General features: G+C 33.4%; 3 protein-coding genes across 7 annotated transcripts; 2 read left to right on the plus strand and 1 right to left on the minus strand.

The window, feature by feature from the left end:
• The first annotated feature begins 1,068 nt into the window (after positions 1-1,068).
• Positions 1,069-6,753, plus strand: LOC107934551 (uncharacterized). Of its 5 annotated transcripts, XR_005902827.1 has the most exons (4): positions 1,069-1,877; positions 2,428-5,691; positions 6,016-6,283; positions 6,449-6,753. XR_005902827.1 is itself a non-coding variant. In XM_016867002.2 (3 exons), exon 3 carries the CDS (start codon positions 2,470-2,472, stop codon positions 5,461-5,463), a length of 2,994 nt encoding a protein of 997 aa, XP_016722491.1. In that variant the 5' UTR covers positions 1,069-1,715; positions 1,820-1,877; positions 2,428-2,469; the 3' UTR covers positions 5,464-6,753. The 5 variants fall into 5 exon arrangements, 2 of the variants coding, with proteins under 2 accessions (XP_016722491.1, XP_040934005.1); XR_001693942.2 differs by having other exon boundaries at positions 2,428-6,283; XR_001693941.2 differs by having other exon boundaries at positions 6,016-6,753.
• A 205-nt stretch (positions 6,754-6,958) lies between these two features.
• Positions 6,959-17,083, minus strand: LOC107934550 (kinesin-like protein KIN-UC). The gene is made up of 21 exons (XM_016867001.2): positions 16,413-17,083; positions 15,429-15,529; positions 15,089-15,211; positions 14,685-14,870; positions 13,066-13,287; positions 12,836-12,980; positions 12,270-12,419; positions 11,810-11,898; positions 11,385-11,597; positions 11,057-11,191; positions 10,517-10,696; positions 10,211-10,390; positions 9,530-9,649; positions 9,266-9,394; positions 9,056-9,191; positions 8,867-8,959; positions 8,529-8,654; positions 8,036-8,161; positions 7,631-7,774; positions 7,422-7,550; positions 6,959-7,258 (listed from the first exon to the last, which is right to left on the minus strand). The coding sequence occupies exons 1-21, from the start codon at positions 16,642-16,644 to the stop codon at positions 7,104-7,106; spliced, it is 3,114 nt and encodes a 1,037-aa protein (XP_016722490.2). The 5' UTR covers positions 16,645-17,083; the 3' UTR covers positions 6,959-7,103.
• Positions 16,846-22,551, plus strand: LOC107934548 (plant UBX domain-containing protein 4-like). The gene is made up of 3 exons (XM_041078601.1): positions 16,846-16,874; positions 21,359-21,644; positions 22,459-22,551. Exons 1-3 carry the CDS (start codon positions 16,846-16,848, stop codon positions 22,549-22,551), a joined length of 408 nt encoding a protein of 135 aa, XP_040934535.1.
• The last annotated feature ends 4,924 nt before the right edge of the window (positions 22,552-27,475 follow it).

Raw genomic sequence — 27,475 nt, forward strand, 5'->3', positions numbered from 1 at the left:
CTACTTTTATAGCGGCATTTACATTCTTCATGTCATTTCATTTATTACCTATTTTTATTTTTTAACTTACCAATATTGTTAACATCATCACTATATTTTTTTAAATTTTTTATACTATAATTTCAACCATGCTTATAAAAAATAATATCTTTTTTCTGAGAAAAATATAAGTAAAAAAAAAATTAAAAATCACCTCATAGTCAATGAAGTCTTGCATGCGTGGACAAAGAGAAGTTACGTATTTATATTCGAGTCATGCAATACATAAATATTATATGCGGATTTTTCTTTAAGTTGCTCTTGGTTTAAGTTTTATGGTGTGTGAATTTTATTTGATTTTTAATTTATTGTATATGAAGATAATATAAAATTTGATATTATTTATAATTTCTCTTCAATTTTTAAATAAAAAAATAATGTATATGATTTCAACGTATTCAAATTTATGTCCTATTATATTAATAATAATATTAATATTGAATACATTTTATTTTAATATAATTTCAATTAAAATCTCAACACCATTGTTTTTGTTTGCAGTCATGTGATGCCATTTCCCTCTCTCAAACTCATCAATTAATAATGATTTATCCATATTTCACTTTCACAATTTAATAATGCCAAAAATTAGGTGAAATCATGTTAATTGAATATATGGATATATTTATAAAAAAACTATATATTTTTCCATAAATACAAATTAAATTATTTAATCAAATAGAATCGAAACCGAAAAAACTGAAATTAATCGAAATTTTTTTTTTTTTGGATTTCTTTACCCAATTTGCTCATCCCTTCATGCAATGTCATCATTAAGAATACAAAAAGAAGAAAAAATCATAAAAGGAAAAAAAATCATCATGAAATTATGAAATGATATTTTGATTTTTTTAAATATTTCTTATTTTATATAATGATATTTTATATTAAAAATAAATTTTTTTGATTCCATAAAAAAAACCAGTATATTATTATGTTAGATTTTCTAATATTAATTATTGAAAAACATTTTAAAATTTTATAAACAAAATCTATTATTTCCCTTTTTAAGATTAATAAGAAGAAGAAGAAGAGGAATCAGCAAACAACAATAACCACAACAACAGTGACAACCAAAAACCCATGCTTAAATGTGAACCCAAAAGCCGAAAAACACAGTGGATTTTGTTCTTTTCAGCCAAAAAAGAGTGTTTTTTTTTCAGAGCTATAAAAATGGAAGCAGTGTAAACTGTAATGGAGCCTACCAACCCGTATATATCGTCAGATCCGTCCTTTCGGGTCCCCATTTTTGCCCTTTCTTCAGTACTTCACTGCTTCTGCTTCTTCTTCTGCTTCACCTTCTTTTTGAAAAACAATCAATAATTAAAACCCATAGACAAAGACACTGAAAGAGGAAAAAAAGCCCTTGTTTTAGATTTGAACTATATTTTCAATAGACAAGGGAGAGAGAAAATAAGGGGTCCATTTTTATTGGACAAAGAAAACAAACAAATGTGTTTTTTTAAAGCTTTTGGATCACTATGTTGGGTTCATATAATTTCTTTGAAATTTACTGAGTTAAATTTGGTTTTTTTTTTTTTGGGGGGGGGGGCATTGATGAAAACCTTTACTTTGTTTAGTATGCTTTTAAAAATGGGTCTTTATCAAATCTAACTTTTAATGGTAAAAGCTTAACTAGCTTCATTGTTTTCATTCTCTACCTTGATTGCAATACTGTGAGTGTTTGTCTCTTTCATTCTCAAACAGTTTATCAACTTTGCCTTCAAAAATATTCATTTGGGTAACTATTTTTATTGTTAAATGCCCCCTTGTTTTGCAGTCTGTTGAAGTTAAATTTGGTTTTTTTGATTGGTTTGGCACCCATAGTTTGAAGCCAAGTAAGTTCCTCAGATCTGAATTACCGTGGAAATTTTATTTTATTCTACTAAATTCAGAAGTGGGTCTTTATATCTAAACTTTCTTTCTATATTTAATAGTTTCTTTAGATCTGTAAGGGTCTTGAGATTATGCTTCACTCATTGCCCTTTTGGTTCTTTAATCTTTCAAATTTTCAAAACTTGGGGTCCTCTTTGTTCTTTATGTGTTGTACACTTGTATTTAGCTTTCATGACTTTAGGTTATATTGCATATATTACATATATTTTGCTTCTTTTTATTTCTTCTCCAACACACATTGCTGGTTGATTTTTTTTGTTCTTAGTGTTCCAAATAATTGAATCGTTTGGAAATATATGAATTTTTTTCTGCAATTGTTATTTCAAGTTTTTTCTTTCTTTCTTTTTTTGGCATTGATGTTTCTCAACTAAAACATTACTGGTATGGATTTATAGCATTAAATTGTGTATAAATTAAAATTAAAATTGCAGGTCTTCCTATGGTAATACCCTTTTTTTTGCTAATGATTAATTTCATTCCTTTTTATCTCAGAGTGGCTTCTTATACCTTGATTATATTCATGGGATTTACCTAATGGAGATGGGAAGTACCTTGAATATGGATTTCCAAGAAGATAGCGGCACGTTGGGGTCGCTTCCAGTGACAACCTCTAGAAATATGTCATCATCATCGTCGGCATTCTTTTCTGCGAACCAATCACCGTTCTTCTCTCCTAGATCATCAACCTGTCAGTTTTCAGAATCAACAAGGTCTGATGCTCAATGTGATAGTGCTAATTTAAGTGCTGATCCTCCAAGTTCCTGTTCCGGAATTCAGGGAACCGAATGCCACAGAAATGCTCAGTTTGATTGGCCAAATATGAAATTGGAACCTACTGCGTGTATTTCAAGTGACTTCCGGAAGTCCGACCATGTTGTCTCCAATGGCACCTTATCTAGTTATGGTCATGTAGGTGACAACGGTTACTATGACCTTATAGCAAAGCACAGAAAGCAAATGAGAAGCCACGACATGTCATTTTCCCCGGTTCCGATATCATTATCTTCTAACAGAAATAGAAGCTATGACATTTACATAGGTTTGCATGGTCGAAAACCTTCCTTACAAAGATTTGCAAATTGGCTCCGTGCTGAGCTGGAACTTCAAGGGATGAGTTGTTTTGTATCTGATAGAGCTCGGTTTAGGAGTTCTCGTAAGCTTGGACTTATGGAGAAGGCAATGGATGTTTCTTCCTTCGGGGTTGTAATTCTAACGAGGAAGTCTTTCAAGAATCCATATACTATTGAGGAGCTTAGATTTTTTTCAAGCAAGAAAAATTTGGTGCCAATCTATTTTGATTTGAGTCCCAGTGATTGTCTCATCCGGGATATAGTTGAGAAGAGGGGAGAGCTGTGGGAAAAACACGGGGGTGAATTATGGTTTTTGTATGGAGGGTTGGAGAAGGAATGGAAGGAAGCTGTTAATGGCCTCTTTCGAGTTGATGAATGGAAATTGGAAGCTCAAGACGGTAGTTGGAGAGACTGCATATCACGAGCTGTTACACTTTTGGCAATGCGGTTAGGAAGACGAACTGTTGTAGAGCAAATGATGAAGTGGAGAGAAAAGGTAGAAAAAGAGGAATTCCCATTTCCTCGAAATGAGAACTTTGTTGGCAGGAAGAAAGAATTGTCCGAGCTAGAGTTTATACTTTTTGGTGACATTAGTGGAGAAACGGAAAGAGATTATTTTGAGCTCAAAGCTCGATCTAAGAGAAAGAATTTGATGATTGGCTGGAGCAAGAGCAGTTCAGTAGAGGAAAGACTCGGGAAACGACAGTGGGGGAGTGGCAGTAGGAAGGGTAAAGAACCAGTCATTTGGAAAGAGTCGGAAAAGGAGATTGAGATGCAAAGCACTGAAAGGCAACAGAATCAAAGACCTAAAGGTGGTGGATGGACTTCACGGAGAAAGAAATCAGCAAAAATTGTATACGGAAAGGGCATTGCCTGCGTAACTGGGGACTCGGGAATAGGGAAGACAGAGCTTCTTCTGGAATTTGCCTACAGATATCACCAGAGGTATAAGATGGTTCTATGGGTAGGAGGGGAAAGCCGGTATATTAGGCAGAATTATCTAAATCTCCGATCTCTTTTAGAGGTTGATGTTAGGGTCGAAAATTGCACAGACAAAAGCAAGATGAAAAGCTTCGATGAGCAGGAAGAGGCTGCCATTTCTAGAATCCGGAAAGAGCTAATGAGAAACATACCTTTTCTGGTAGTGATTGATAGTTTAGAGAGTGAAAAGGATTGGTGGGATCAAAAGCTCATAATGGATCTTCTTCCTCGTTTTGGAGGAGAGACCCACATTCTGATATCCACTCGGCTTCCACGTGTAATGAATCTGGAACCTTTAAAACTCTCATACTTGTCTGCAGTAGAGGCTATGTCATTAATGCAGTTAAGTGCAAAAGAGTACCCTATTGCAGAGATTGATGTGCTGAGGACTATTGAGGAGAAAGTTGGAAGGCTGACTTTGGGCCTTGCAATTGTAGGCGCCATTCTATCTGAGCTACCGATAAATCCGAGCCGGCTACTGGATACTATCAATCGTATACCTTTGAGAGACATTTCGTTGAGTGGTAGGGAGGCTCACTCGTTGAGGAAAAACACTTTCCTTCTCCAACTCTTTGAGGTATGTTTTTCCGTATTTGATCATGCCGATGGACCAAGGAGCTTAGCGACAAGAATGGTCCTGGTGAGTGGTTGGTTTGCTCCTGCTGCCATTCCAGTTTCCCTTTTAGCCCTAGCTGCTCGCAAGATACCCGAGAAACATAAAAGAACCTGTTTTTGGAGAAAAGTATTGCGTTCCCTGACATGTGGTTTTTCTTCATCATACTCCAAGAGATCAGAAACAGAAGCATATTCCATGTTGCTGAGATTCAACATTGCACGAAGTAGTACCAAGGACGGTTATGTCCATTTCAATGAGCTCATCAAGGTTTATGCTCGGAAGAGAGGACTTACTGGTGTTGCACATGCCATGGTTCAAGCTGTTGTTAGTCGTGGATCTCTATCCCTCCACTCGGAACATATATGGGCAGCATGTTTCTTGCTATTTGGATTTGGTAATGATCCGATAGTTGTTGAACTCAGGGTCTCGGAACTGTTATACCTTGTCAAAGAAGTGATTTTGCCTCTTGCAATTCGGACATTCATTACATTCTCTAGATGCAGACCTGCTCTTGAACTGCTCCAGCTATGCACCAATGCGTTGGAGGTAGCAGACCAGGCATTTGTTACCCCAGTCGAGAAGTGGTTGGACAAATCACTTTGTTGGAGGCCCATCAAAACTAATGCTCAATTGAATCCTTGTCTTTGGCAGGACTTGGCATTATCAAGAGCCACTGTGCTCGAAACTAGGGCCAAATTACTGCTAAGAGGGGGGCAATTTGACATAGGAGATGACCTAATTAGGAAAGCTATTTTTATTAGAACTTCAATCTGTGGTGAGGATCATCCAGATACTGTATCTGCTCGTGAAACTCTAAGTAAACTCACCCGGCTTCTAGCAAATGTTCAAACTCATACTTAACCATAGGTTCTATGTTTCTTGTTAGCAAATTTTACGTTAGTTTATACAAAGGTTTACAAATAAAATTCCTGTAAACAGTTCTGAGAATTTTTATACCATTTTAACTTTGAATGATATGCCCTACAGTACTGAATTTACATAATGTTGCAATATGATTTTTCTTGTTTCAAACTAGCATTTAACACGGAGAGCCTGTTGACCAAGATGAGGACTTCTCACTCTCAAAAGGTAAACTCTTATCTCGATGAATTTGCTGTTTTCTAACAATGTCTCACATTTTGATAGTGCTATGCTTTATTCTCTTCAATGGCTCAAAGTTTGACAACTTAATTGCATTAGCTAAGTCGAGAAAGTTAGCTTGTTAAATTCCAAGGTACCTTTTCTGTGTCAAGCATGGTGCATAATATTACAATACAGGCTAAGAGCACCATTGGCATGTTTATTTGATTGTAGTCTCTTCCTAAATGATTAACCGATATACGATTGGCTTATTTAGTTGTCATCATAAATTTTCTGACAGAAAGTATTTGTTGATTTACATATTTCATGCAGTTTTCTACAATATGTTTCCGAATGCTAAAGGGCAACAACAAGGATCTAAATCTTGTACCATTCTTGTAACATTTGTCAGATACTAATCTTATTCCTGGATCAATCAAGTACTTTTTCATTCCCATTATTTTATTGTTTGGTCTGTTTTTGGCATTCCTTCTGTTTCATTTTTACTATGTAATACACTTGTCTAATGCTGTCGACTAAAAACTTTAGACCTATGCTACTCAAACTGTGATCATCAAATACGGATATGCAGATGACAAAGGTATGTCTATTTCATATATTTGGAGGATCTTTTAGGGTTACATAGTTTTTAATGTTGAATAGATGTTATACTCAATATTTCCTCTCCCTAGTTGCATAGGTTTAGGTGTTATTTGACACCTAAAGATGTGATTCAAACTGTCTAATGTTACTTTGAAATGTATAGGTAGTGAAGTTGCTGCTGCAGTTCTTCTTTCAAGGTGAGATCACATCTTTGAAAGGTTTTGAAGCCATTGACAAGCAGCCAGAGCCAAGTCTATTTGCCCTGGAACCTGCTAGTGCCTACCATAGTACCTACCATAGTACCTTGTAGGTAAGACATGGGGCAAGATGCCCTGCTCAAAGAAGAAATGCCTGTGTATATCGATCAAACTTATTCCCTTTTCACACTTTTGTTCTATTTTAAGTGATGTATTGCCCAGCCATATCTCCATAGTGATATATACTAAATGTTCACCGTTTTCCTGCAAATGAGCTTTCAACATGTGATCTCGACATTCTTAAGTAACAGTCAGATTGTATTGCCGTATCAAAATAGAAAGTTCTGAAAGTTCTTTTCATGACAATTTGGATCTTTCATTTCAGTTTTAAGGTTTAAGATCAATGAATATGACCGGTTCTTCATGCTCAAGGAGTTTGTTCAATTTTCTGAATTTTTAAAATCGAACCGACTGAATGTTTAATGTCATCTTGAGCTGATGGATTGAAGTTATTTGATGATATATATTAATAACTTAAGGTGGAAACTACTATCCCTAATAGAAATCTAGTAAATTAGAGAATACATAAACAAATTGTAAGGTTCATACTGTATGTACATCTTACTGCTGTCCTAAACGCATCTCACCCTGAAACACAGGGTTTGATTTCAGCATCTTCTTTGCCAAGTTGCGGATATCCTCTCTGCTTGATTCATTTGATATCCGTTGAAGCTCTTGTAATGCTCCACTCGATATAAAATCCCCGGCATTGTCCTCTACAAGAGGCAGCAGATTAAGAAGTCAGCATTAAAAGAAACTGATAAGTTTCAGCCATGAAAATTTTGGCCCTTACAGTTTATAATCCAAGAATGAGAAAGACTGGAATCGGATTTTAGTGAAGTACGTTTTTTGTATCAAATTTTGGCCCTAGGCCCTTACCATTTTGTGCTAAATGAGAAAGCGCCAGCTCAATGTGACGTCGGGTTGAAGCCGATGTGGTGTTACAATTGTCAATCAACCATTCAAGTGCACAATCTTCCATTAGAAGTGAACGGCCTTTGCGATGTCCTGCAGCGACCAAAGTTCGTTAGAATTGTGAAGAGAAGATAACCAACATAGGCTATCAAACTTCAGAGACATGGATGAACCTTGAACCATTGCTCGGGATTCGCATTTAGCGAAGTTAGCCAGTCCTCTAGCAACCTGCGCAACCACATCATTATTCCCCGATCTAACCATTCCCAACATTGCCTTGATTCCTCCATCTTCTTTTAGCATTGTGTGTAGTTTTTCTGTTGAATGACGAAAATATCCAAAATGAACAGCATAAATCAAGATGAGGACTTAAACTTCCCGTTTTGATAAGATCAGTTATCTTAATGTGTATCAGGTAAATTGCGAAACATTAAATTGCAAGACGGATTCTACGGTTGAAGGAAACTACAGTTTGAACAAAACAGTTCCTAAATTCCAATTGGTATGACTGACTGGTTAATTTCTCGGCTTCAGCCACAATCAAAAGAAATCCATAGTGTACATGAAAAAGGGCATACCATTTCCACATAAATTGGCAAGTGCACCGGCAACCATTCTAAGAGTTTGCGGATCATCTGTCCCAGAAGCTGTCTTTGCTAGTAACTTAGCACCTCCTCTGCTCATTATTAGACCTTGATTCATCTCTGAGAATGATTCAGAAACAGGTTAACATAGGAAGTCTCTGAACATTATGGAGGATTTAAACATCTCAGCATGGAGATAATGCATCAATGAGATGATTGACTTTGGAGTAAAAACTATATTTATTTGCATATTAAACCATGGTACATCCTGAGATTTTCTTGTAAAGGTACTTCTGGAAATGAAAGTGGTGATATGCATGTGAGCTAATTCTTCATACGAAAAAGTGTTGCCATTTATAACAATAAAAGATATTATGTGGAAATGTTTAGAAAACGGAAAAGAGTTCAATTTGAATCCATCATTGATAACCAATTGCCAGATTCGGAGTGAATAATATGCCAACGGAAGATAGTAATTTGCAATTACCATTCATTGCCAGATTAGCAATTGCCCCAGAAGCCACTCTAAGTATAGTAGCATTTTGAGATGATCTCAACATCGTAAGCAGGGCATCTAAACCGCCTTCCTCCACGATAGACTCCTGGTTAACATCTGCAGTATATAAAACCATAATCACCTCGGGAGAAATGATTTAAACTTTCAAAGCACATAACAAAAAGATGCAGAGATGAAAAAAGAGACTGGAAATAGCCACGCATTAAAATCAATCCAAAAACACAATTCCATCAGAGGATTGTCCAAGCAAGGCAAAAAGAATGAAAGCATTTTATTCAAATCCAGTAGTCATATATATTGAACTCCACCTTCAGCAGCAAGATTGGCTATCACTTTCACAGCATGGATTTGCACATCCAAGTCTTCAGAAGTTAACAATTGTATTATCTTTTGAAGTCCGACTGCATTTAAGAACCAAAAACATCTAAATCAAGATTGCTTGTCGACTAGGAGAAATATTTTGATGATATACGATTTTATTACAGCAAAAGTCTTACCTTCTTCACATATCTTTGCAATTGTAGCCCTCTGAGCAGACTGCGTGACCCTTAATGTGCCTGACTTATTGAGGCTTGCTGAGGTACCTAACACTGAAGTTCCTCTGATATTTTCCTTCACGTACGATTTCTTATCCTGCAAAACTTGATATTATAATACTATAAAGAAATAGTAATTGACATGATGTAAAAAACGTACAAACAACTTACCTCAAAATGTTTATCTCCTTCGGGCGCACCTTTTTTAAGATTTACAAGCTCATGCTCAATAGCCTTCCTCCTTTTTTCTTCTGCCGATAATTTTTCTTGAACAGCATAAAGCTTTTCACTAATTGCTTCCTAGGAAAACCAATTTATTTCAGAGAAAAAAGCATTAAGGCTAGAACTTCGGGCCTATAGTTCACAGCTGCTGGATGTCTAAACAAAACTTGAACTAAAAGTTATGCATGCCGGCATATGCATGACCAATCATACCTTCTCTTGGATCTGATCTTTAAATTCTGCTTTCAGGGATTGTAGTTCATTTACAGTAGATTCATGAAGCCGATACATTTCTTCTAACTTCAATCTCAGTTCACTGGTTTCTTCCTGCTCCTGGAGATCATGAAAAACAAAAGTGCAAAAAGAGTTCAGAAACTGAATAACTTCAAAGAAAGCTGGTAAATTATCTGCAGCAGAATAATGTAAGGAAAGGCATTCCAGGAATGTTTAACTGCTCAAAAAGACTAGACTGCTTTAGTAATCAAAATATGCAACAAAGACAACAAGATAAATTCACGGAATTAGCAATGGCATGGAGCATCTGACTCTCTCCAAGGGCCAGAAACAGATTGAAATGTGAAGCTATGTTGTCCAATACAGACAGACTACTGAGGTTTCAGGTAAAGAAAATGGCAGGCAGATAAACAATATTTGGCAGTGTAAGGATATATGCCCGAATGTTGAGATGCACCCAAAAATAAAAAAGCCGATTGAGTAATATAATTGTTAAAAAGTGATGATAACAAATAAAATATAAGCAGACCTAGGAAGGGAAGAAAATAAGAGGATATTGTACCGTTAAAGCAATTAGATTGTAAGGAGATATTTTTTTTTTGGGGGGAGGGGGGGGGGACAAAAGATCATTTCACATTTCATTTTTGGAAGAAGCTTAACCTGTGTCGAGTTCTGATAATCTGCTAGCAGCATGTTTGCCAAATCTAGTTGTTCTTGTGCACCTTCAAACCTGGTGTGCTCGTCCTCTAATTGCTTAGTTAACTCCGTGATTTTCATTTCATACATCTGAGTAGTGTCAGCAAGAGCCCTCTGATATTTAGAATTCTCCATCTCATGATGCTATTAGCAATAAGAATATATATTCAGGGTTTGCATAATCTTTACAAAATTGAATTTGAGGAATCAGTAAAATAGAAAATAATAATTCACAGAAAGAATGATGAAACAAAAGTTAGGACCACTAACCTGAATCAATTTTTTATGCTCATCTGAAAGCTTTTTCATTGCATCTAACTGTTCTTCAGCACTTTCAGACTTGGCTCGCTCGACTTCTAGCTGCTTCATCAACTCGGCTATCTTTCTCTCATACATCTGAGTGGTATCGGCTAGTGCTTTCTGGTATGTACAATTTTCCAGCTGATTTTGCTACTAACAATCAAAAGAACAGCATAAATACTCTTGTTTTCTGGATAATAGAAATTATTAATATAAAGAACACCATAAATATATTTAGCTCAATTGTCCATTTGCATCCTTAGAATTAATGTAGAGCGAAAACTTTCACATGATATCATGTGTAGATATAAATCAAAGCTGTTTACACCCACCACTGATCAAGATTCTTGGTACAAAGTAAGGCTATTCTTGAAGACCATAACCTTATAAGAAAGACTTTTACAGACTTAGAGATCCACTGGAATGCTACTGACAAGAAGACTTGCTTGAATCATATAACCTTAATGCATGGAAAAACAGCCATAGCAAATATTTATCAAAGACAATTACCTTGTTCTGTTTTAAACTCATTTCCAAGTCTGCAATTTTATCTTCCAACAAAGAGTTCTGATCTTTCTGGCAGTTTAATTCAGCTAAAGCCTCTTCAATGTCCAACTCCAAGCGAGTATTTTTCTGCTCTAAAAACTGCAAAAGAATATTAAAATATTACAAATTTAAGAAAAAATAGAATTATACCAACATTTAGATGCGTATTGGATCCAAACATGACAAGATGGTAATGCGATTTAAAATATGAAAAGTTAGAAAAAGGCCAGGAAACAATTTTCAGATTGAATATTAATTATAATTAGTTGAGTAAAGCAGGAAAGAAAACTACCTCAGACCTTGTGACTAGATTCTTTCTTGTCTCATTAAAAGAATCATGACAATCCCGCAGTCGTTTTTCTAAATCATATTTTTCACTCTCCCTCAATTTCTGTTGCCTATCGATTTCAGCAGTAAAATGGTCTACTTGAGTCTCAAGCTTTCGGCATAAACTTTCATAATCAAACTCTTCTTTAAGCTTTACCACATTTACTATTTTCATAGCCTGCAAAAACAAGACATTAGGATGCGTAAGGAAAAACATATAATGCATTGTCTTCATCAAAATTAATGGTTCAAGCATTTAACTATAATGCAGAGCAGATGCACAAAAGAAACAAGGGGGAAAGAGAGGTTTGTTGATGATTAAACATAACATAGCATGCATTCAACTGGAGATTCTCAACTTCTAAATCGCAATATTCTTCATATACTCACCCGCTGCCCAAACATTATTGTGCTAGTGGTCTCTGCATGATGTCGTGAAGATGGCCCAATTGTTATTATAAGTGAAGTCCTTGCAGAGCCTATCCATTTACATATGAATCTCATAAGAACATTTGAAGATAAAACGAGCAAGCATATTACAATTAAAAGACTAATAGTGCTTGCAGAATAAGCTTACTTAATCTAAAGATAAGCATCCTTTGAAAGATATCCAGTAAAGTACAATACAGAATCATTTATCAAGTCATAAACCTATTAATTAAGAAAATCAACTGATATAGACATATATTAATCATATTACAATACCATGAAAAACGTAGAAACAGTGATATTAGTGTGAGAGATGATAGACGTCACTGATAGAATGTTCTACTTCAAAACCTTCAGGTTTTGATAAAGGTATTACTAGAAACAAAAAGACAAATCATAAAGTAAAGAGTTCCTTACTAACCTCCAAAAGAATCACGAAGCAATCTTGTAAGTTTAGAATCCCTCGTAGGTATATGTGGACTATTCTCGGCTAATGCATTTATGCATTTTCCCAACGAAGTAAGAGAGAGATTAATAAACTTAGCCTCTTCAAGCAAAAGACCTTCACTGCCTGTAACATGGATAAACAGTTAGGCAAGTTTTTGAAGGATGATCCGATAAAATTATGCTCCTACTTTCAGCTGTTAACACTCAGAGAAACAAGATACATAGGAAGAGTCCATTTCCTATATACAGCTGGTAGAGCTTTTTTACTCCACAAGTGGGATTAAGAAACTGACAAGTGTTACTTTTTTGTTATATTATAATAATTTTAAACACATATCCCCCTACTAGCCCTAATGGTGGATCAAATAATTTTCCATACTGGAAACCAGTTATATAAAACTTTTACTCTACTCAAGAAACATATACATAACTGGAGTATAAGACACAGTACAAAAATAAAACTAAAAAAGATAATGGCAATACGTGTTTGAAGCATACATCTAGTCCTCTAAATGGAAATAGAAACCATCAAGAACATACCTGATTTGTCTAATCTTTCAGAACCTGCAAGATCCACAATCAGCAACTTGCTTTTCCTAACCAGAGGCAAATTGCTTTTTGTTTTCCTATCTTGAGAGTTAATATCATCTTCCACTTTTTCAGGGACAGACCTCCGGATATAAACCTGCGAGATAAATGATTTCAGGATCCGTTTTGTACCTTTTTTCTAACATTTCTTTCCAGAGTACCAAGTTCTAACGAATGCTTACCATTAGAATTGCATGGCTACGTGAAGATTCTGTATTTAGCTTTGTGTTAGCTGCATGGCGATTTCCCTCGCCAATTTGCAATAGCTCTATAAAATGATCAAGATCTTGGACCTTAACTGTGACAGCACCAGGCAATGATACTTCCCCAGTCTTGGGGTCCTCATTAATAGTGATATTTGTCTTTTCAGGTGCAAGCAGATCTTGTATAGATTCCATATACAACTGGATTATAAAAATTAAAACACTAAATTAAAAGAGCAATCAGTTCATCCAAAAATTTCTATCAATATAACTAGAGAAGGCACACAAAATAATAGTTTAAAGGCTGGTGACCTAGAAAATTTCCAACAACCAATCACTGCACAAACAGTCTGGTAAAATATCTGGTCAATGGTTAACAATTTAGTTTGCTTTTGACTAATACATAAAAGTGTCTGTGTGTGTCTCCATAATTAACTATTAAAAGATTACTAGAGAAAAATAGACTGATGCAGACACAAGCTATTGATCCAAATAATGTCATCTGCAGAGCCATCCTCTAAAGCACGGATTCCATAAGCTTTGGCACCATAAATATGCTAATTGTAATATTACCATAAAGGTGAATAAGGTATGGTAGGGTCCTTCATCCAATTAGTGTTATTTTGAATTTCTGAGTTTTTCCGTAACCATACTTGCTGTAAACTTCACAAACTTTTTACTGAATTTTGCATTGTTTTCAATGTAGATACCAACCAAAACTCAATCTACCAACAAGGCTCTTGAATGTATTGTGTTTTCAGTTGACGAAGAGATATTTCAGATAATGCAGAAAGAAATTGACTAAAAACTTTAGGGTTCTTAGGGCCAGTTTACCATTGAGGTTGAAAAGTGTTGTGATAAAGTACTTTTGAAAATTTTGACAGTGTTTGCTATTGCTGTCAAAAAGTACTTTTGAACAAATAAAATGTCCATTTTAGACATGTAAAGTAGAAGAAATGTTGGACTTCTTTAATGAGGATAAGAAATTAAGTTCAGCCAAAAGCTAAAAATTTTAGCTTTTTGCTTCGGTTAAAATCTCATTTTAAAAACATGGTTTGGCTAGAAAAACTCCTTGTTTACATTATTTTTGGCTTGAAATCATGATTTGGGTTGAAAGGCACTTTTCAACCTCGGTGGTAGACGGAACCTTAGACTGACAATAAAGAGCCAAATGGGGCTCATGCTTTACATTTTCATCAACTTATTACGCCATATTTATACACATTTTAGGATCTTGATTCTGAAGCCTAGTAGCTGAACACAGTGCTGTCTTCGCATAATTATTGTTGTTTGCTACTTCTTTGTTGTGTACAAGTCTCAATAGACTATATCATGTTTCTCTCCATATCACTAGTATGTTAGTTTGTTTTCATCCAGTATAACTGTCATGTGGCTAAATATTAAATCAAAAAGGTCCAAACAACAAAACCCAACCATGCCTATCTATTAGATAAAGCATCAAATGATAAATTCAACTCAAAACTAATACATTAGCTATAGGTTGAGGAAGAAAACACACCTCAACAGTAAATTTAATCAACAACCATGAGACAAGTGCCTACAAACGATCACACAAAAGAACGCAATATGAATCTTACCTGCAAATACGAGATTTCCACAGTATCGGAAGCAAGAGATATGTTGGCCACTATGTCCTCTAGAGCTCTAACCATAATACCACGTTCAGATGCATCATCTTTACCAAGTCTGCCAAGTGTAAAAGTTTTGCCAGTGCCTGTTTGACCATAGGCCATAACTGTCCCATTATAACCACTCAATACACTCTGCAAAAACATATTAAATCAACCAAAAAGATTAAATATAAACTAAACAATCTTAGAAGGCAGAAACAATGGCTTCAAAGCAACCAATTTTAAGATGAAAATGCAAACATAATTAGGGGGTTAAGTGACACACATGGAGAGAGCATTGAAGAATGAACAAGCAATAGGTATCATCTGGTTGAAGAAAACCTCTACCACTTAAGATGTTTCTCACTCACCTCGACTACAGGTTTTGCAACAACTTCATAAACTCGCTTCTGAGAAGAAGTTCCCGTGAAGACTTCATCAAATTTGTAAGATTCAGAACTCCAGTTGTTTTTACGCAACTTTAAACGCTTCAGCTACATTGCACCGAACAACATAAATAAGAAACCATCAATCTATGATTCCAGGGGAGGCCCCAAATGGGAAGTCAATGAATATTGCAAAAACAAGAGAAATGCTGCAGGATCAACTTAGATATGATAAAAAACCATGAAATCATGCTATGAACCAGAAAGAAAACATGCTTTGATAATTTACAACAATGTCAAAATAGAGTTGTGAATTTGTTAATACCTCGGGTTGCAATTCAACACAATCAGCAAAATCAGCATCTGAAAGAAGATCCTCAGCATTTCTTGGTCGAAGTCTTACAGCAACTCTCACCCTCCCAGGATCTATAAACCAGGTACAGAATCAAAGGACATTTCAGAAAAATACATTAATCAAATGACAGTCAGTAGCAGGTTTCATCCTTCAATAAAGCAAGGACTTTTTTTATTAAGCCCATATCTTAAAATCATGTTTTCAAATAATTCAGCCTTGCTCAAACAAATTATATCCAAAATTATTCCCCCTTATTTAAAGCTTCCAGAATAAAAACTAAAAGATATTGTAAACTCTAAGCCAAAAAGAAAAGAAAAGAAAACCCTTGAATGCATGATTCTTTGGAAAAAATTTCATCTCGTCTTAAAATGAAATTAAATTCCTAACAGCAATGCAGATCATTAAGCTGAAGACAAATGTTGATACTTGATAGTCCAATTTCACATTTTAGCCAAAATACCTTGACATCATCCAAGTAGACCCCCAAATTTTCACGTTTTTAGCCTGGCTTCATTTACATCATCACCCCCCTCCTCCCCCCCCCCCCCCAAAACATACCAAGAATAGTTCCTACATTTTTCATATTACCCATGTAAGTTCTGAAAGCTTTTCTTTTTCTGTGTACAAATGAGAAAGGCCAAGAGTAGGAAATCAATAGCCAAATATTTTCCCTGTTTATGATTTGACTATGAAACTATGATTATAAGAGCCAAAACTTGAGATCAAACAAGCATAAGAGCAACAAACAAATAACCGGTCATTATTGTTAGTCCACCAAAGTCAAAATGAAACTCGAGAATAAACCCATTTTAAGGAAGCCAAAAGCAACTCCACCCCACCAGCCAAAAAAATTGAGACCTTCAAACAGAAGCAAGCAAAATAGCACACCAAAAAATAAAACTGAAACTTTTAAGTAAAAAATGAAGCAAATTAAAGACAGAGGGGAAAAACAACCATTATCATCATCAAAGTCCCTGGAGTTAGAACGAGAATTTGGAGTAACTGAACGTCTAGATGTAGGAGCAGGAGGAAAATGAAGAGGTTTGGTATCACTTGAGCGAAGAGAGTTTTGGCCATTATTTAAACTTCTCGTTAATGAATTCCCACCATGGATAAGACCTTGTTGAGAAACTCTTTGCCTTTCAGCCCTTTGTGCTGGTCTCAAAGCAGAACTTGTTGTAGCCATTGTCAGAGTGAAAAAAGAATCTGAAACTGGGTATTGTTAAAAAGAGTTGGTTTTAAAAGAAAGTGAGCTAATGGGCACTTAGAAAGAACAAAACCCAAATGGAAAACAACAAATAAAAAAAAAGGGTTATTGACAAGTTTTGGATTGGGTAGCAGTTGAGGCCGGCACGACACAAAGAGAAATAAATGAAAAAGAGAAGAAATGGCAAAGGGGGATTCCCGCGTTGTTGGGTAGTTTGTTTCTGTTGGGTGTGAGAAAACGTCAATGGAAAAAAGGTGGGGGGCCGGCATAAAATGCACTCACCACATTTCAAATGCCTTTCTGGATATCTATCTTCTTCCTTTCGAAAGAGGTAGTGTCTTTGTCACCATTGCTGTTTCTTTTCAATATTTTCAAAAAGCTTCGCTTTGCGAGCTAAAAGAGTAAAAAAAAGTAAACTGTAAGTTAACTAGAAAATTTTCAATTTAGTAGCTTAACTATTCAAAAGTTACAATTTAATTATTTAGCTGTTAAAATTGATGTTATATAGTTTTTTTTGTTGATTTTTCACTCGTACTAGTCGTCGAATTGTTGGTTGAAACTCGTTAGTGAAATTTTTTTAAATTTACTTAAATAAAAATTTTTGAATAATTCAATGACTTAAATAAAAACTTTTGAATAGTTTAGTGGTCAAATTATAATTATTTTAGTTAAGTGACAAAAACGAAAACTTATCTATAGTTTAGTGACTAATGATATAGTTTACCTTTAAAAAAATTCCTTTTTTAGGCATAATATCAAATTTAGTACTCAATGTTTGCATCTTTTGTTAATTTAATTTTTTTAGTTAAATTTGATCATTTTCCTTTTAGAAAAAGCCTGATTTTTTTAATAAAAATGTTAACTAAAACATTATTTTTTTTATTATGATATTGAAGTGTCAACTCTCGTTATAGTTCATTTATACTTCATATTAACATGACATTATTTACCTAAAATGATACATCAACAAATGATATTAAAATTATAAAATATTTAAAAAAGATAAATATTCACAAATACTAACATTATTTCTAAAATTATAAAATATTAGTGTTTTGCGTTAAAGTTAATTTCAAGTTCCAATCATATTGTTTATTTCATATGATACATCGAGTTCAACCAAATTCAAATTTAAATTTATAAAATAGAATTTTTCAAAGACAAATACGAGACCTATTTTATATATACAAGTCTATATATACTTCATTTATACTGGTCAAAATTTAAATAAGTTTATAATTTTATGTAATGTAAAATTATTTAATTCAATCATTGTATATTTTTTTATTAATATAAATATAACAATATATATTATTTACACTTTTGGGATTTCTCTTTAAATAAATTTTTGTTCATAACTTTCCAATATATTGATTATAACCAATGATCCAATGATGATAAAAACTTGTAAATTGGACGTCAAAATAAGAATGAAAGCCAAAGTAACAAAGTAGAGTTAAATTAAATTTAACATTAATTCAATACAAAAATTATTTTTTTTTATAAATTTAGCCTAATTGAAATCATGTTTTAATAACATATAAATATATTTTAAATATAAAGAAAAATTCACTTATAGTGATATAAAAAATTTAAGAGGTTTTACATACATTCATAATTATTTTATATGATTAATATTTTAACAATCCAAGTATTATTTTTTTTTGGTAGAAAAGGACAGTATTAAGCGGCTATATTAGATAAAACCATAATTAAGAATAAATAGACATGTTGCGATCTCTACCATATAGATATAAAATGTTATTTATATTGATATATATCTCACAATTGAAATTCTTTTTAACATGATCTATATATGAATAGAACATGAAATATGATGGTTAAATCGTCAATGTATTAATCATTCCCTTTTAAGTATTTTACTTTTATTGAATATTAATTTGTTAAGAAAATATAATCGTACTGAATTAATTAGTTGAATCGAGAATTACAAATTAATCAAATTGGAAATTTAATTAAGAAAATGATCAAATTAAAAGAAAAATTGTACTGACCAAATAATTAACCAAGTCGGTCCAATTTATATAAAATTATAAACTTATTTAATTTGGTCATTATTAAATCCTCACTTGAATTGAAAATTAATCTAAGTTGAAGGACGGATTTGGTTGTTATGAATTATGATAGGTACAAATCTGATAAATTCTATTTCCATCAGTAGCAACAAATTATTGAAGTTTCTGATATTCCCTTCCCTACTACATTGATGAATTTGGTGAATATTTATGTTTATTGGCCCATTAATCAAATAAACCTTCCAAATTGGTCCACTAATCCTATATTTCTCTCAAAATATTCTACACTTAAATATAAATTTTCCTATCTTTGTGGTCCCTCGCATATCTGAACTGGTGATAAATGCATTTAATAAATTCATGCGAAATATTCTCATTGCTTCAACCTGAATGATTACATCATTAATGAAATTAATTGTAGGTTAAATTATGTTTTAAGTTCCTATGCTTTTTGCATATTTGAAATTTAGTCATTCAACTTTTACTTTTTAGAATTTAGTCCTTTTTACTTTTAAATTTTTAAATTCAGATCCAATTATTAATACCATTAAAAATCTTTCAAGTTTGATGGGGTGATATTTTGAAATAAAAGAAGTATTAACTTGGTAGTCATGTAACAAAAAAATTTGATATTGTAATAAAACTGAATTTAACCAAAGAATTTTACTATTTCAACAATTGAACTTGTATTTTTAAATCTATAAAATAGAATGACTAAATTCCTTGAAAATTGGAATAAAAATAGAGAGATTAAATTTTAAATATGTAGAAAAAACCATTGGGACCTCATTTATTAACTTGAATTTAAAAAGGTTTTACTTTTTAGTCTATTATTTTTGTTTTTGTTTTTTTATATTATACATGTTCATTTTACGATTCATGTGCAGGGTTCATAGTTGTCCTTTCCAACAATGTAAATAAATAAATTCTTTCAATGCATTATAAAACCTAAAATGTATTATCATAAGGAATTTGTTCTCGTTACCATATCTAAAAAAAATGATTTTAATGTACTTGTAACACTCTAAAATAGTGAATTTCATGGTTCCATCTAGATTACAAAAATATTCTTCCATAACTAAATTATAATTAATTATACATTTTGGTGGAAGAAAATATTTTATATTAAAAATATATTTATAAAATTATTTTAATAAATAGTTTTGGTAGAGTAGTAAGAGAATTTTATATGAATTTATCAGTTTAATGTTTTATTTTCAAATAATATTTTTAATTGTTTTATTTAAAGATTATATAAAATATGAAAAGATAAAAATATTATTAAAGGGCATTTTAAAATTTTTAAAATTAAATTTAATGTTAAATTTAAAATTAAATTTAATGTTAAATTAACTCGTAATATCAATAATCAATTATTTTATATAATATAAATTTCTCATAAAACCAATTTTAAAATAGTCATCAATAAAATATTATTTACGGCTAAATAGGTTAAATATGCCGGGTTTTTTTCAGGATTTAAGAAAATAAATCGATTTTGAAGAGAGTGTGTGAAAATGCGTCTAATTGGACAAACTTTTTACTATAATTTAGGAAAAACATGCCTAGGCGGGCACGCTTTTCCTAGCATATCAACAGAAAAATTCGCTCAATTGGTATGCAAAAAGTAAGTCTAGTTAGACGCGTTTTCACATACTCTCTAAAATCAATCTCTTTTCCTAAATCTTGAAAAAAATATCTATTTAACTAATTAAAAAAATAATCATATTACCTATTTAACCATTATTTATTCTACCAAAAAAGAAAATAAAATCCTATATAAACTTGAGGTGGTTGAGTGTGTTTCCTTAAAAAGAATGAACAACTTTAGAGGAGTGAAGCTAACCATAAAATTATTAAGAGAAACTAAATTGCTGGCAAATGGCAATATTGTGTAACATTAATGAAAATGATAGCCCAAATATTTGTTTTCATAAGAAAAACAAAACATTCATTATTTCATTAATTTTATGACCCTAATAATTAAATGCAATCCAAACTTACAAGACTTGCATTACATCAGAAAGGTACCTTGTTTCAGTGTTTTGTCATTTTCTACTTGCAATATTGCACTGACATTGAGTGTTGAAATACTCACTCACCTGTACACTTGTACATCATAACAAAATTTTAATTCCCATATAGATTTGGACTCGATTTTATTAAAAAAAAAGGTTTAAATTTTTATTTAAGTTTAACCTAAATTATATATGTTAAATTTAGATTTTATCTGCCTGACTCGTATTAAAATTTTTTAAAAATTATTTTATTATATAAAATAAATTTCAAAAAATATAATATATAAAATACATTAGAACAAATATTTTTTAGTAAATTTTAAAAAGACATGTATCTGAGAGGGGCCGGGCCAAAAAAAACTTAACAAAGCCTGACTCGTTTAGAAAACGGACCTAATTTTTTTCTAAGCCTATATTTCAAACTTATATTTTTATCCAAACCATCTCATTTTTCAAATGGCCCGGGGAATGGACAACTTTTATATATACCTATTCGTCATTTTTTCATTGTTGATGAAACCATTTACTTTTCTATGTTAAGCTTTCTCAAGGTGTTCAACTTAAAGCAAATACCAAGCCTATAATTCAATATGATGAAATGCTTAAGGGTGATCGAGTATAACTCTTTAGATTTTGCAGTGGCATTCTTGTTCAAGATCCTTCGAAGAATAATGAAGTAGATGAGATTTTCAATCAAGCTAGGCAACTGGGAGCCGTAGAACGGCCAATTGAACAGCTTAATCCATCGTCAAGTTCAACGAGTTTTACTGGAACCGGTAGATTACATTCAGGGGAAAATGTATCTTCTGTACCTCAGCTGCCTCAGACTGTTATTCACAACATTGTTTTCTGGACTGATGGCTTCACTGTAAATGATGTTCCTCTGAGAAGGTTGGATGATCCCGAAAATGCACATTTCTTAGAGGTAATGCTAATTAGGCATTCCATTCTTGTCGTTTCTGTTTCATGCATGTCGCAAACATTTGTTTCATTCTATATGTTTTCAGAATACCTTTTCGTGTTTTATTAATAACTTGGCTGAATCTTGATGCGGAGCATCAGAAAGTCCGGGTGTCCTAAAGAACTTGAGAGTGCTGATAAAAGGTCCTGTTCATGTCAATCTGATAAAAGAGAAACGAGAAATACCCTGTAAGTCACTAAGTCTCTGTTTTCAGCATTGTATAGAATTTAGGAAGGGATCGAAAAGGCCTTCTTCAGACATGTATCTGTCTTTTTCTTACGAACATTTAACACTAGCTGGCTGATTCTTGAAGTCCACTCGAAGATATCAATCCCGTGTTTTATCTTTCATGCAGGAACCAAAGAAGAAGCACCAGACAACATTTCAGGGTGTTGGAACAACTCTCGACAACCATTCTTGACATTTTGAGGCCTAATCAAAATAAAAAAAATGAGGTTTTAAATTTATTAAAAGTTGGAGAAAAAACTATTTTAGGTCCTTTAAAAGTTGATAAAAAAGATTTTTGAGCCCTTAAAATCTTAAAAAAAAAAAAACAAATTTGCGACCCTTGATATATATTACCAGTCCTCTCAACAGTGCTCCAAGTCCTTCTCCTGGCCTGGTTGTAGAAGAAAGTTTACCATCAACCTCAATTTAGCTTAGGTTGGCTGACGGGACTCGCGTGGTCGCTCACTTCAATTTGCACAATACAATTGGAGACATTATTTCGTTCATCGATGCATTTAGACCTGAGAGTGCAACAATTTATCAATTGCAGATGATGGAATTCCCTCCTAAACTTCGTGTTGATCCAACCCAAACCGTCGAGCAGGCAGGCCTGATCAATTCTGTGGTAATACAGAAATTCTAGCTTGGGCTGCATAGAACTCGTCCATCTAGTCATTACTGTAACTGCTTATTGTACCGAGTGAAGTATGTACAAGAAGCAGGTTTTGATGGCCGAGTCTGGTTAAATGGGATCGAATTACACCAAAGATTATGGCTCAAGTTATTAATAGACTCCTTGGCTTTCAAAGAAATACATCGAATGTTCATTAATTACATCACTTTATCTAATTTAATCAAAATTAATATTTTGATGGGTAAATACATCACCTTATTAAAAAAACATAATTATAATTTTGTAATAAAATAATGTGGTTTATCCAATTAATCAAAAGTTCATTAATTACGTCATAATAGTTCCTATAAATGTGGTAAAAGTACAATTTTATTAATAAATGCTTTAAACCGCCTATGACTATGAATACTTATATAAGAATAATTTGTATTAAGATTATCTTAAAAAGTATAATTTTTAGGTATTATTAAAATATTGCCACATCAACTAATTTTAAAGATAATAAAATATCCTTATACATTCATCTATACCTACTATCTTCTCAACTTAATTTAACTTTAATTAAATTACTTAAAATAATTAATTTTTTAAATAATACATCTATTTTTCTTTTACAATTTTTAAATATTTTTAGTTTTTTCCAAAAGTTATTATTTTTTATTCTTGTGCAGTCAATTTTTTCTTTTTTTTTTTCATTTTAAATTATTATTTATGTATTTTTTAACTTTTAATTAAATAACATAGTTTGATAATACAATTAGTGGAGGCTATAGTTTTTCAATTTCCTACTAAAGGTTTTTATTTTTTTTTCTAAATTGTTGGTTTCTGTGAAAAATAAAAAAAAGATAAAAAAATAAAGAACACACAAATTTTACGTAAAAACTCTTTCGGGAAAAAACCACGGGCAGAGGAGAAGAAAATTCACTACGTCGAAAAATTGAATTCAATACAAGAGGAATAGACTATGTCTATCTATAGGCTTGTAAAGCCATATTCTAGTAGGATTGAAACACCTTATCCTAATCAATATAAAATAGATGGAGTTTAATAAGGTTTAAAAAACCTTATTCTAAAATAAAATAAAAAAAGTCTAGTTCTATATGGATTTTACTTTTATTTTATTTTCCATCGTATTTTATTTAAATAAGAATTCGGGTCACTTAATTCTAACAATCTCCACCTTGACACAAATTCTCAATGACCAAGTTCTTCATCGCGAACTTTTAATGAACAAGTTCTCTACCTCTTCCATAAAACCCCTTAAGGGTTTAACTTCAACAATGAACACCAACCAAGTCTAAGCAATGCTCAAACTTGGTTATAGGAAGTGACTTAGTCATCATATCTGCAGGATTTTCATGAGTACTAATTTTGCTTACAACAATATCACCACGAGCAATAATATCACGAACAAAATGATACCAAACATCAATATGTTTTGTTCTCTCATGAAACATTTGATCTTTTGTAAGGAAGATGGCACACTGACTGTCACAAAATACTGTACTGATTTGAAGGTCTTCATTGAGTTCACTAAATAGCCCCTTCAACCAAATAGCTTCTTTACAAGCCTCAGTAATCGCCATGTACTCAGCTTCAGTGGTAGACAAAGCGACTGTAGTTTGCAAAGTCATTTTCCAACTAATTGCACAACCTCCGATTGTAGAGACGTAACCTGTGAGAGATCTTCTTCTATCAAGGTCTCCAGCAAAATCAGCATCAACATACCCTATGACTCCATCTTTAGTTCTTCCAAACTGTAAGCAAACATCAGTAGTGCCTCGTAAGTATCTTAAAATCCACTAAACTGCTTTCCAATGTTCTTTACCGGGATTTGCCATGTATCTGCTAACTGTACTGACTGCATATGATAAATCTGGACGTGAACAAATCATAGCATACATGAGAGATCCCACTGCACTAGAGTATGGAACATGTGACATGTACTCAATCTCATCATCTGATTGTAGAGACAAAGCCGATGAAAGTCTAAAATGGGCTGCTAAAGGAGTACTAACAGGCTTAGCACTCTGCATATTGAACTTGCAAAGAACTTTCTCAATGTACCCCTTCTGACTTAGGTACAATTTACTTGTTTTTCTATCTCTGAGAATCTCCATACCAAGTATCTTCTTTGATGGTCCTAAATCTTTCATCTCAAATTCTTCACTTAGTTGGGCTTTGACCTTTCTTATCTCTCCTTTATCTTTTGCTGCTATCAACATATCATCAACATAAAGAAGTAGATACACAAAAGAACCATCACTGTTTTTCTTAAAGTAAACACAACTGTCTAAACTATTTCTTTTGAAATTATGAGAAGTCATAAAGGAATCAAACCTCTTGTACCACTGTCTTAGTGACTGTTTCAAACCGTAAAGGGACTTTCTTAGCAAGCAAACATAGTCCTCTTTTTCTGAGACTGTAAAACCCTCTGGTTGTTGCATGTAAATATTCTCCTTAAGTTCTCCATGCAGAAATGCAATTTTTACATTTAACTGCTCAAGCTCCAAATCATGCATGGCCACAATACCAAGCAAAGCTTGAATCGAACTATGCTTAACAATTGGAGAGAACACATCTGTGAAGTCCACTTCTGGAATTTGAGTGTAACCCTTTACAACAAGCTTTGCTTTATATCTGGGTTCTTCAACTCCTAGAGTCCCTTCTTTCTTCTTAAACACCCATTTACAACGAACAACCTTTTTGCCTTTAGGAAGTTTCACAAGGTCTCATGTTCTATTTTTGTGGAGTGATTCCATCTCTTCTTGCATAGCAAACATCTACTTTTCTGAGTCTTCACAGCTAACCGCCTCAGAATAATTAGATGGCTCTTGCTTCGCATCTATATCTTCAGCCACATTTAAAGCACAAGCAACTAGATCAGCCTCAGCATACTTCTTTGGAGGTTTAATTTCTCTTCTAGTTCTGTTTTTGGCGATAGAGTATTGTGGTGAAGAAGCAACTCTATTCTCAATTTTTGTTCTGACTTGATGAGTTGACTCTGTATTAATCTGATGCTCCACCTGCTTTTGATTTTCTTTATTGGAAGAGTCTTTAAGAGATAAGTTAGGTAGCATAGCAGTTTCATCAAAAACAACATCTCTGCTAATCACAACTTTTCTATTTTCAAGACATCATAACTTATACCCTTTTACACCAGCTTTATAACCAAGAAAAACGCATTTAATGGATCTCGATTCCAATTTTCATTATCAACATAAGCATACGCAGGACACCCAAAAATCTTTAAATCAGAATAATTAGCAGGATTACCAGGCTATACCTCTTGTGGAGCCTTTTTCTCAATGGCAACGGATGAAGATCGGTTGATCAAAAAACATGTAGTAGAGGCTGTTTCTGCCCAAAATAACTTCGGTAAGTTGGCATTTAACAACATACATCGAACCTTCTCCATGATCGTTCTGTTAATTCGTTCTGCAACGCTGTTTTGCTGTGAAGTATGACGAACTGTCAAGTGTCTCATGACCCCTTCTAACTTGTACAATCTATTAAACTCATCAGAACAGAATTCTAAGCCATTGTCTGTGCGGAGGTATTTTATCTGTTTTCCCGTCTGTTTTTCAATCATAATTTTCCAAGACTTAAATGCGGAAAACACATCATTTTTCTGCTTCAGGAAGAACGCCCAAACTTTTCTAGAAAAATCATCAATAAAGGTTAGCATATAATTAGCTCCACCTCTCGAAGGCACTCTGGATGGCCCCCACAGATCAGAATGAATATACTCCAACGTTCCCTTCGTGTTATGGATTTCTCTAGTGAATTGAACTCTCTTTTGCTTCCCAAAAACACAGTGCTCACAGAAATTCAGTTTACAAATTCCTTGCCCATCAAGAAGTCCTCTTTTGCTCAAATTCTGCCATGCCATTCTCACTCATATGTCCTAGGCGCATATGCCAAAGTTTAGTAATATCATCATCTGACAAGGAAGAGGAAACGACACCTGCATCACCAGTAACAGTAGAAACCTGCAAAACATATAACTTGGCAATCTTTCTCTGCCCTTTCATCACAACAAGGGACCCTTTGGAAATCTTTATAACATTACTTTCAGTTGTGTATCTGTACCCTTTTGAATCAAGAGTACTCAACGAAATTAAATTTCTTTTCAATTCTGAAACATGCCGTACGTTACTAAGTGTTTTGACAACTCCATCAAACATCTTAACTTTAATTGTTCCAACACCTGTGATTTTACACGAAGCATTATTTCCCATCAAAACAACACATTCAGACACTGTTTCGTAAGTTGTAAACCAATCCCGATAGGGACTCATGTGGAAGGTGCAGCCTGAATCAAGTATCCACTCATCGCTTACTTTAGAATCATTGACAGAAGCGACTAGAAGTTCACCATCGCTGTAGTCTTCTACAACATCAGCTTCACCGGAATTTTCTAGTTGTTTTCCTTTTTGATTCGCAGCCTCCCTTTTAATCTTATTTTGTAGCTTATAGCACTCAGATTTAATGTGCCCTTTCTTCTTGCAGAAGTTACAAGTTTTACCTCTGTTTTAAGACTTCGATCTACCCTTAGATTTACCACAAGGATTTCGTTCCTGTGTCCTACCACAATCATCATCAGCATTCCGATCTTGTCTCCCACTAATAATGAGACCCTCTCCCTGAGAGTCGGGTTTAACCACAAGATACTTCATCTTATCATACGAGGTTAAGAATCATAAACCTCATCAACTGTGAGAGACTCGCGGCTATATAAAATCGTGTCTCTAAAGGTTGAATAAGACGGGGGCAACGAACAAAGTAGAATCAACCCTAGATCTTCCTTATCATACTGAACCTCCATGGCCTCCAAGTTTGAGAAAATTTCTTTAAACACTGTTAAGTGTTTGTGTACAGACGCACCTTCCTCCAAACGATGAGCATAAAGACGCTGCTTCATATGCAACTT

Source organism: Gossypium hirsutum, chromosome A10, assembly GCF_007990345.1.
Source record: "Gossypium hirsutum isolate 1008001.06 chromosome A10, Gossypium_hirsutum_v2.1, whole genome shotgun sequence".
Classification (NCBI taxonomy): domain Eukaryota; kingdom Viridiplantae; phylum Streptophyta; class Magnoliopsida; order Malvales; family Malvaceae; genus Gossypium; species Gossypium hirsutum.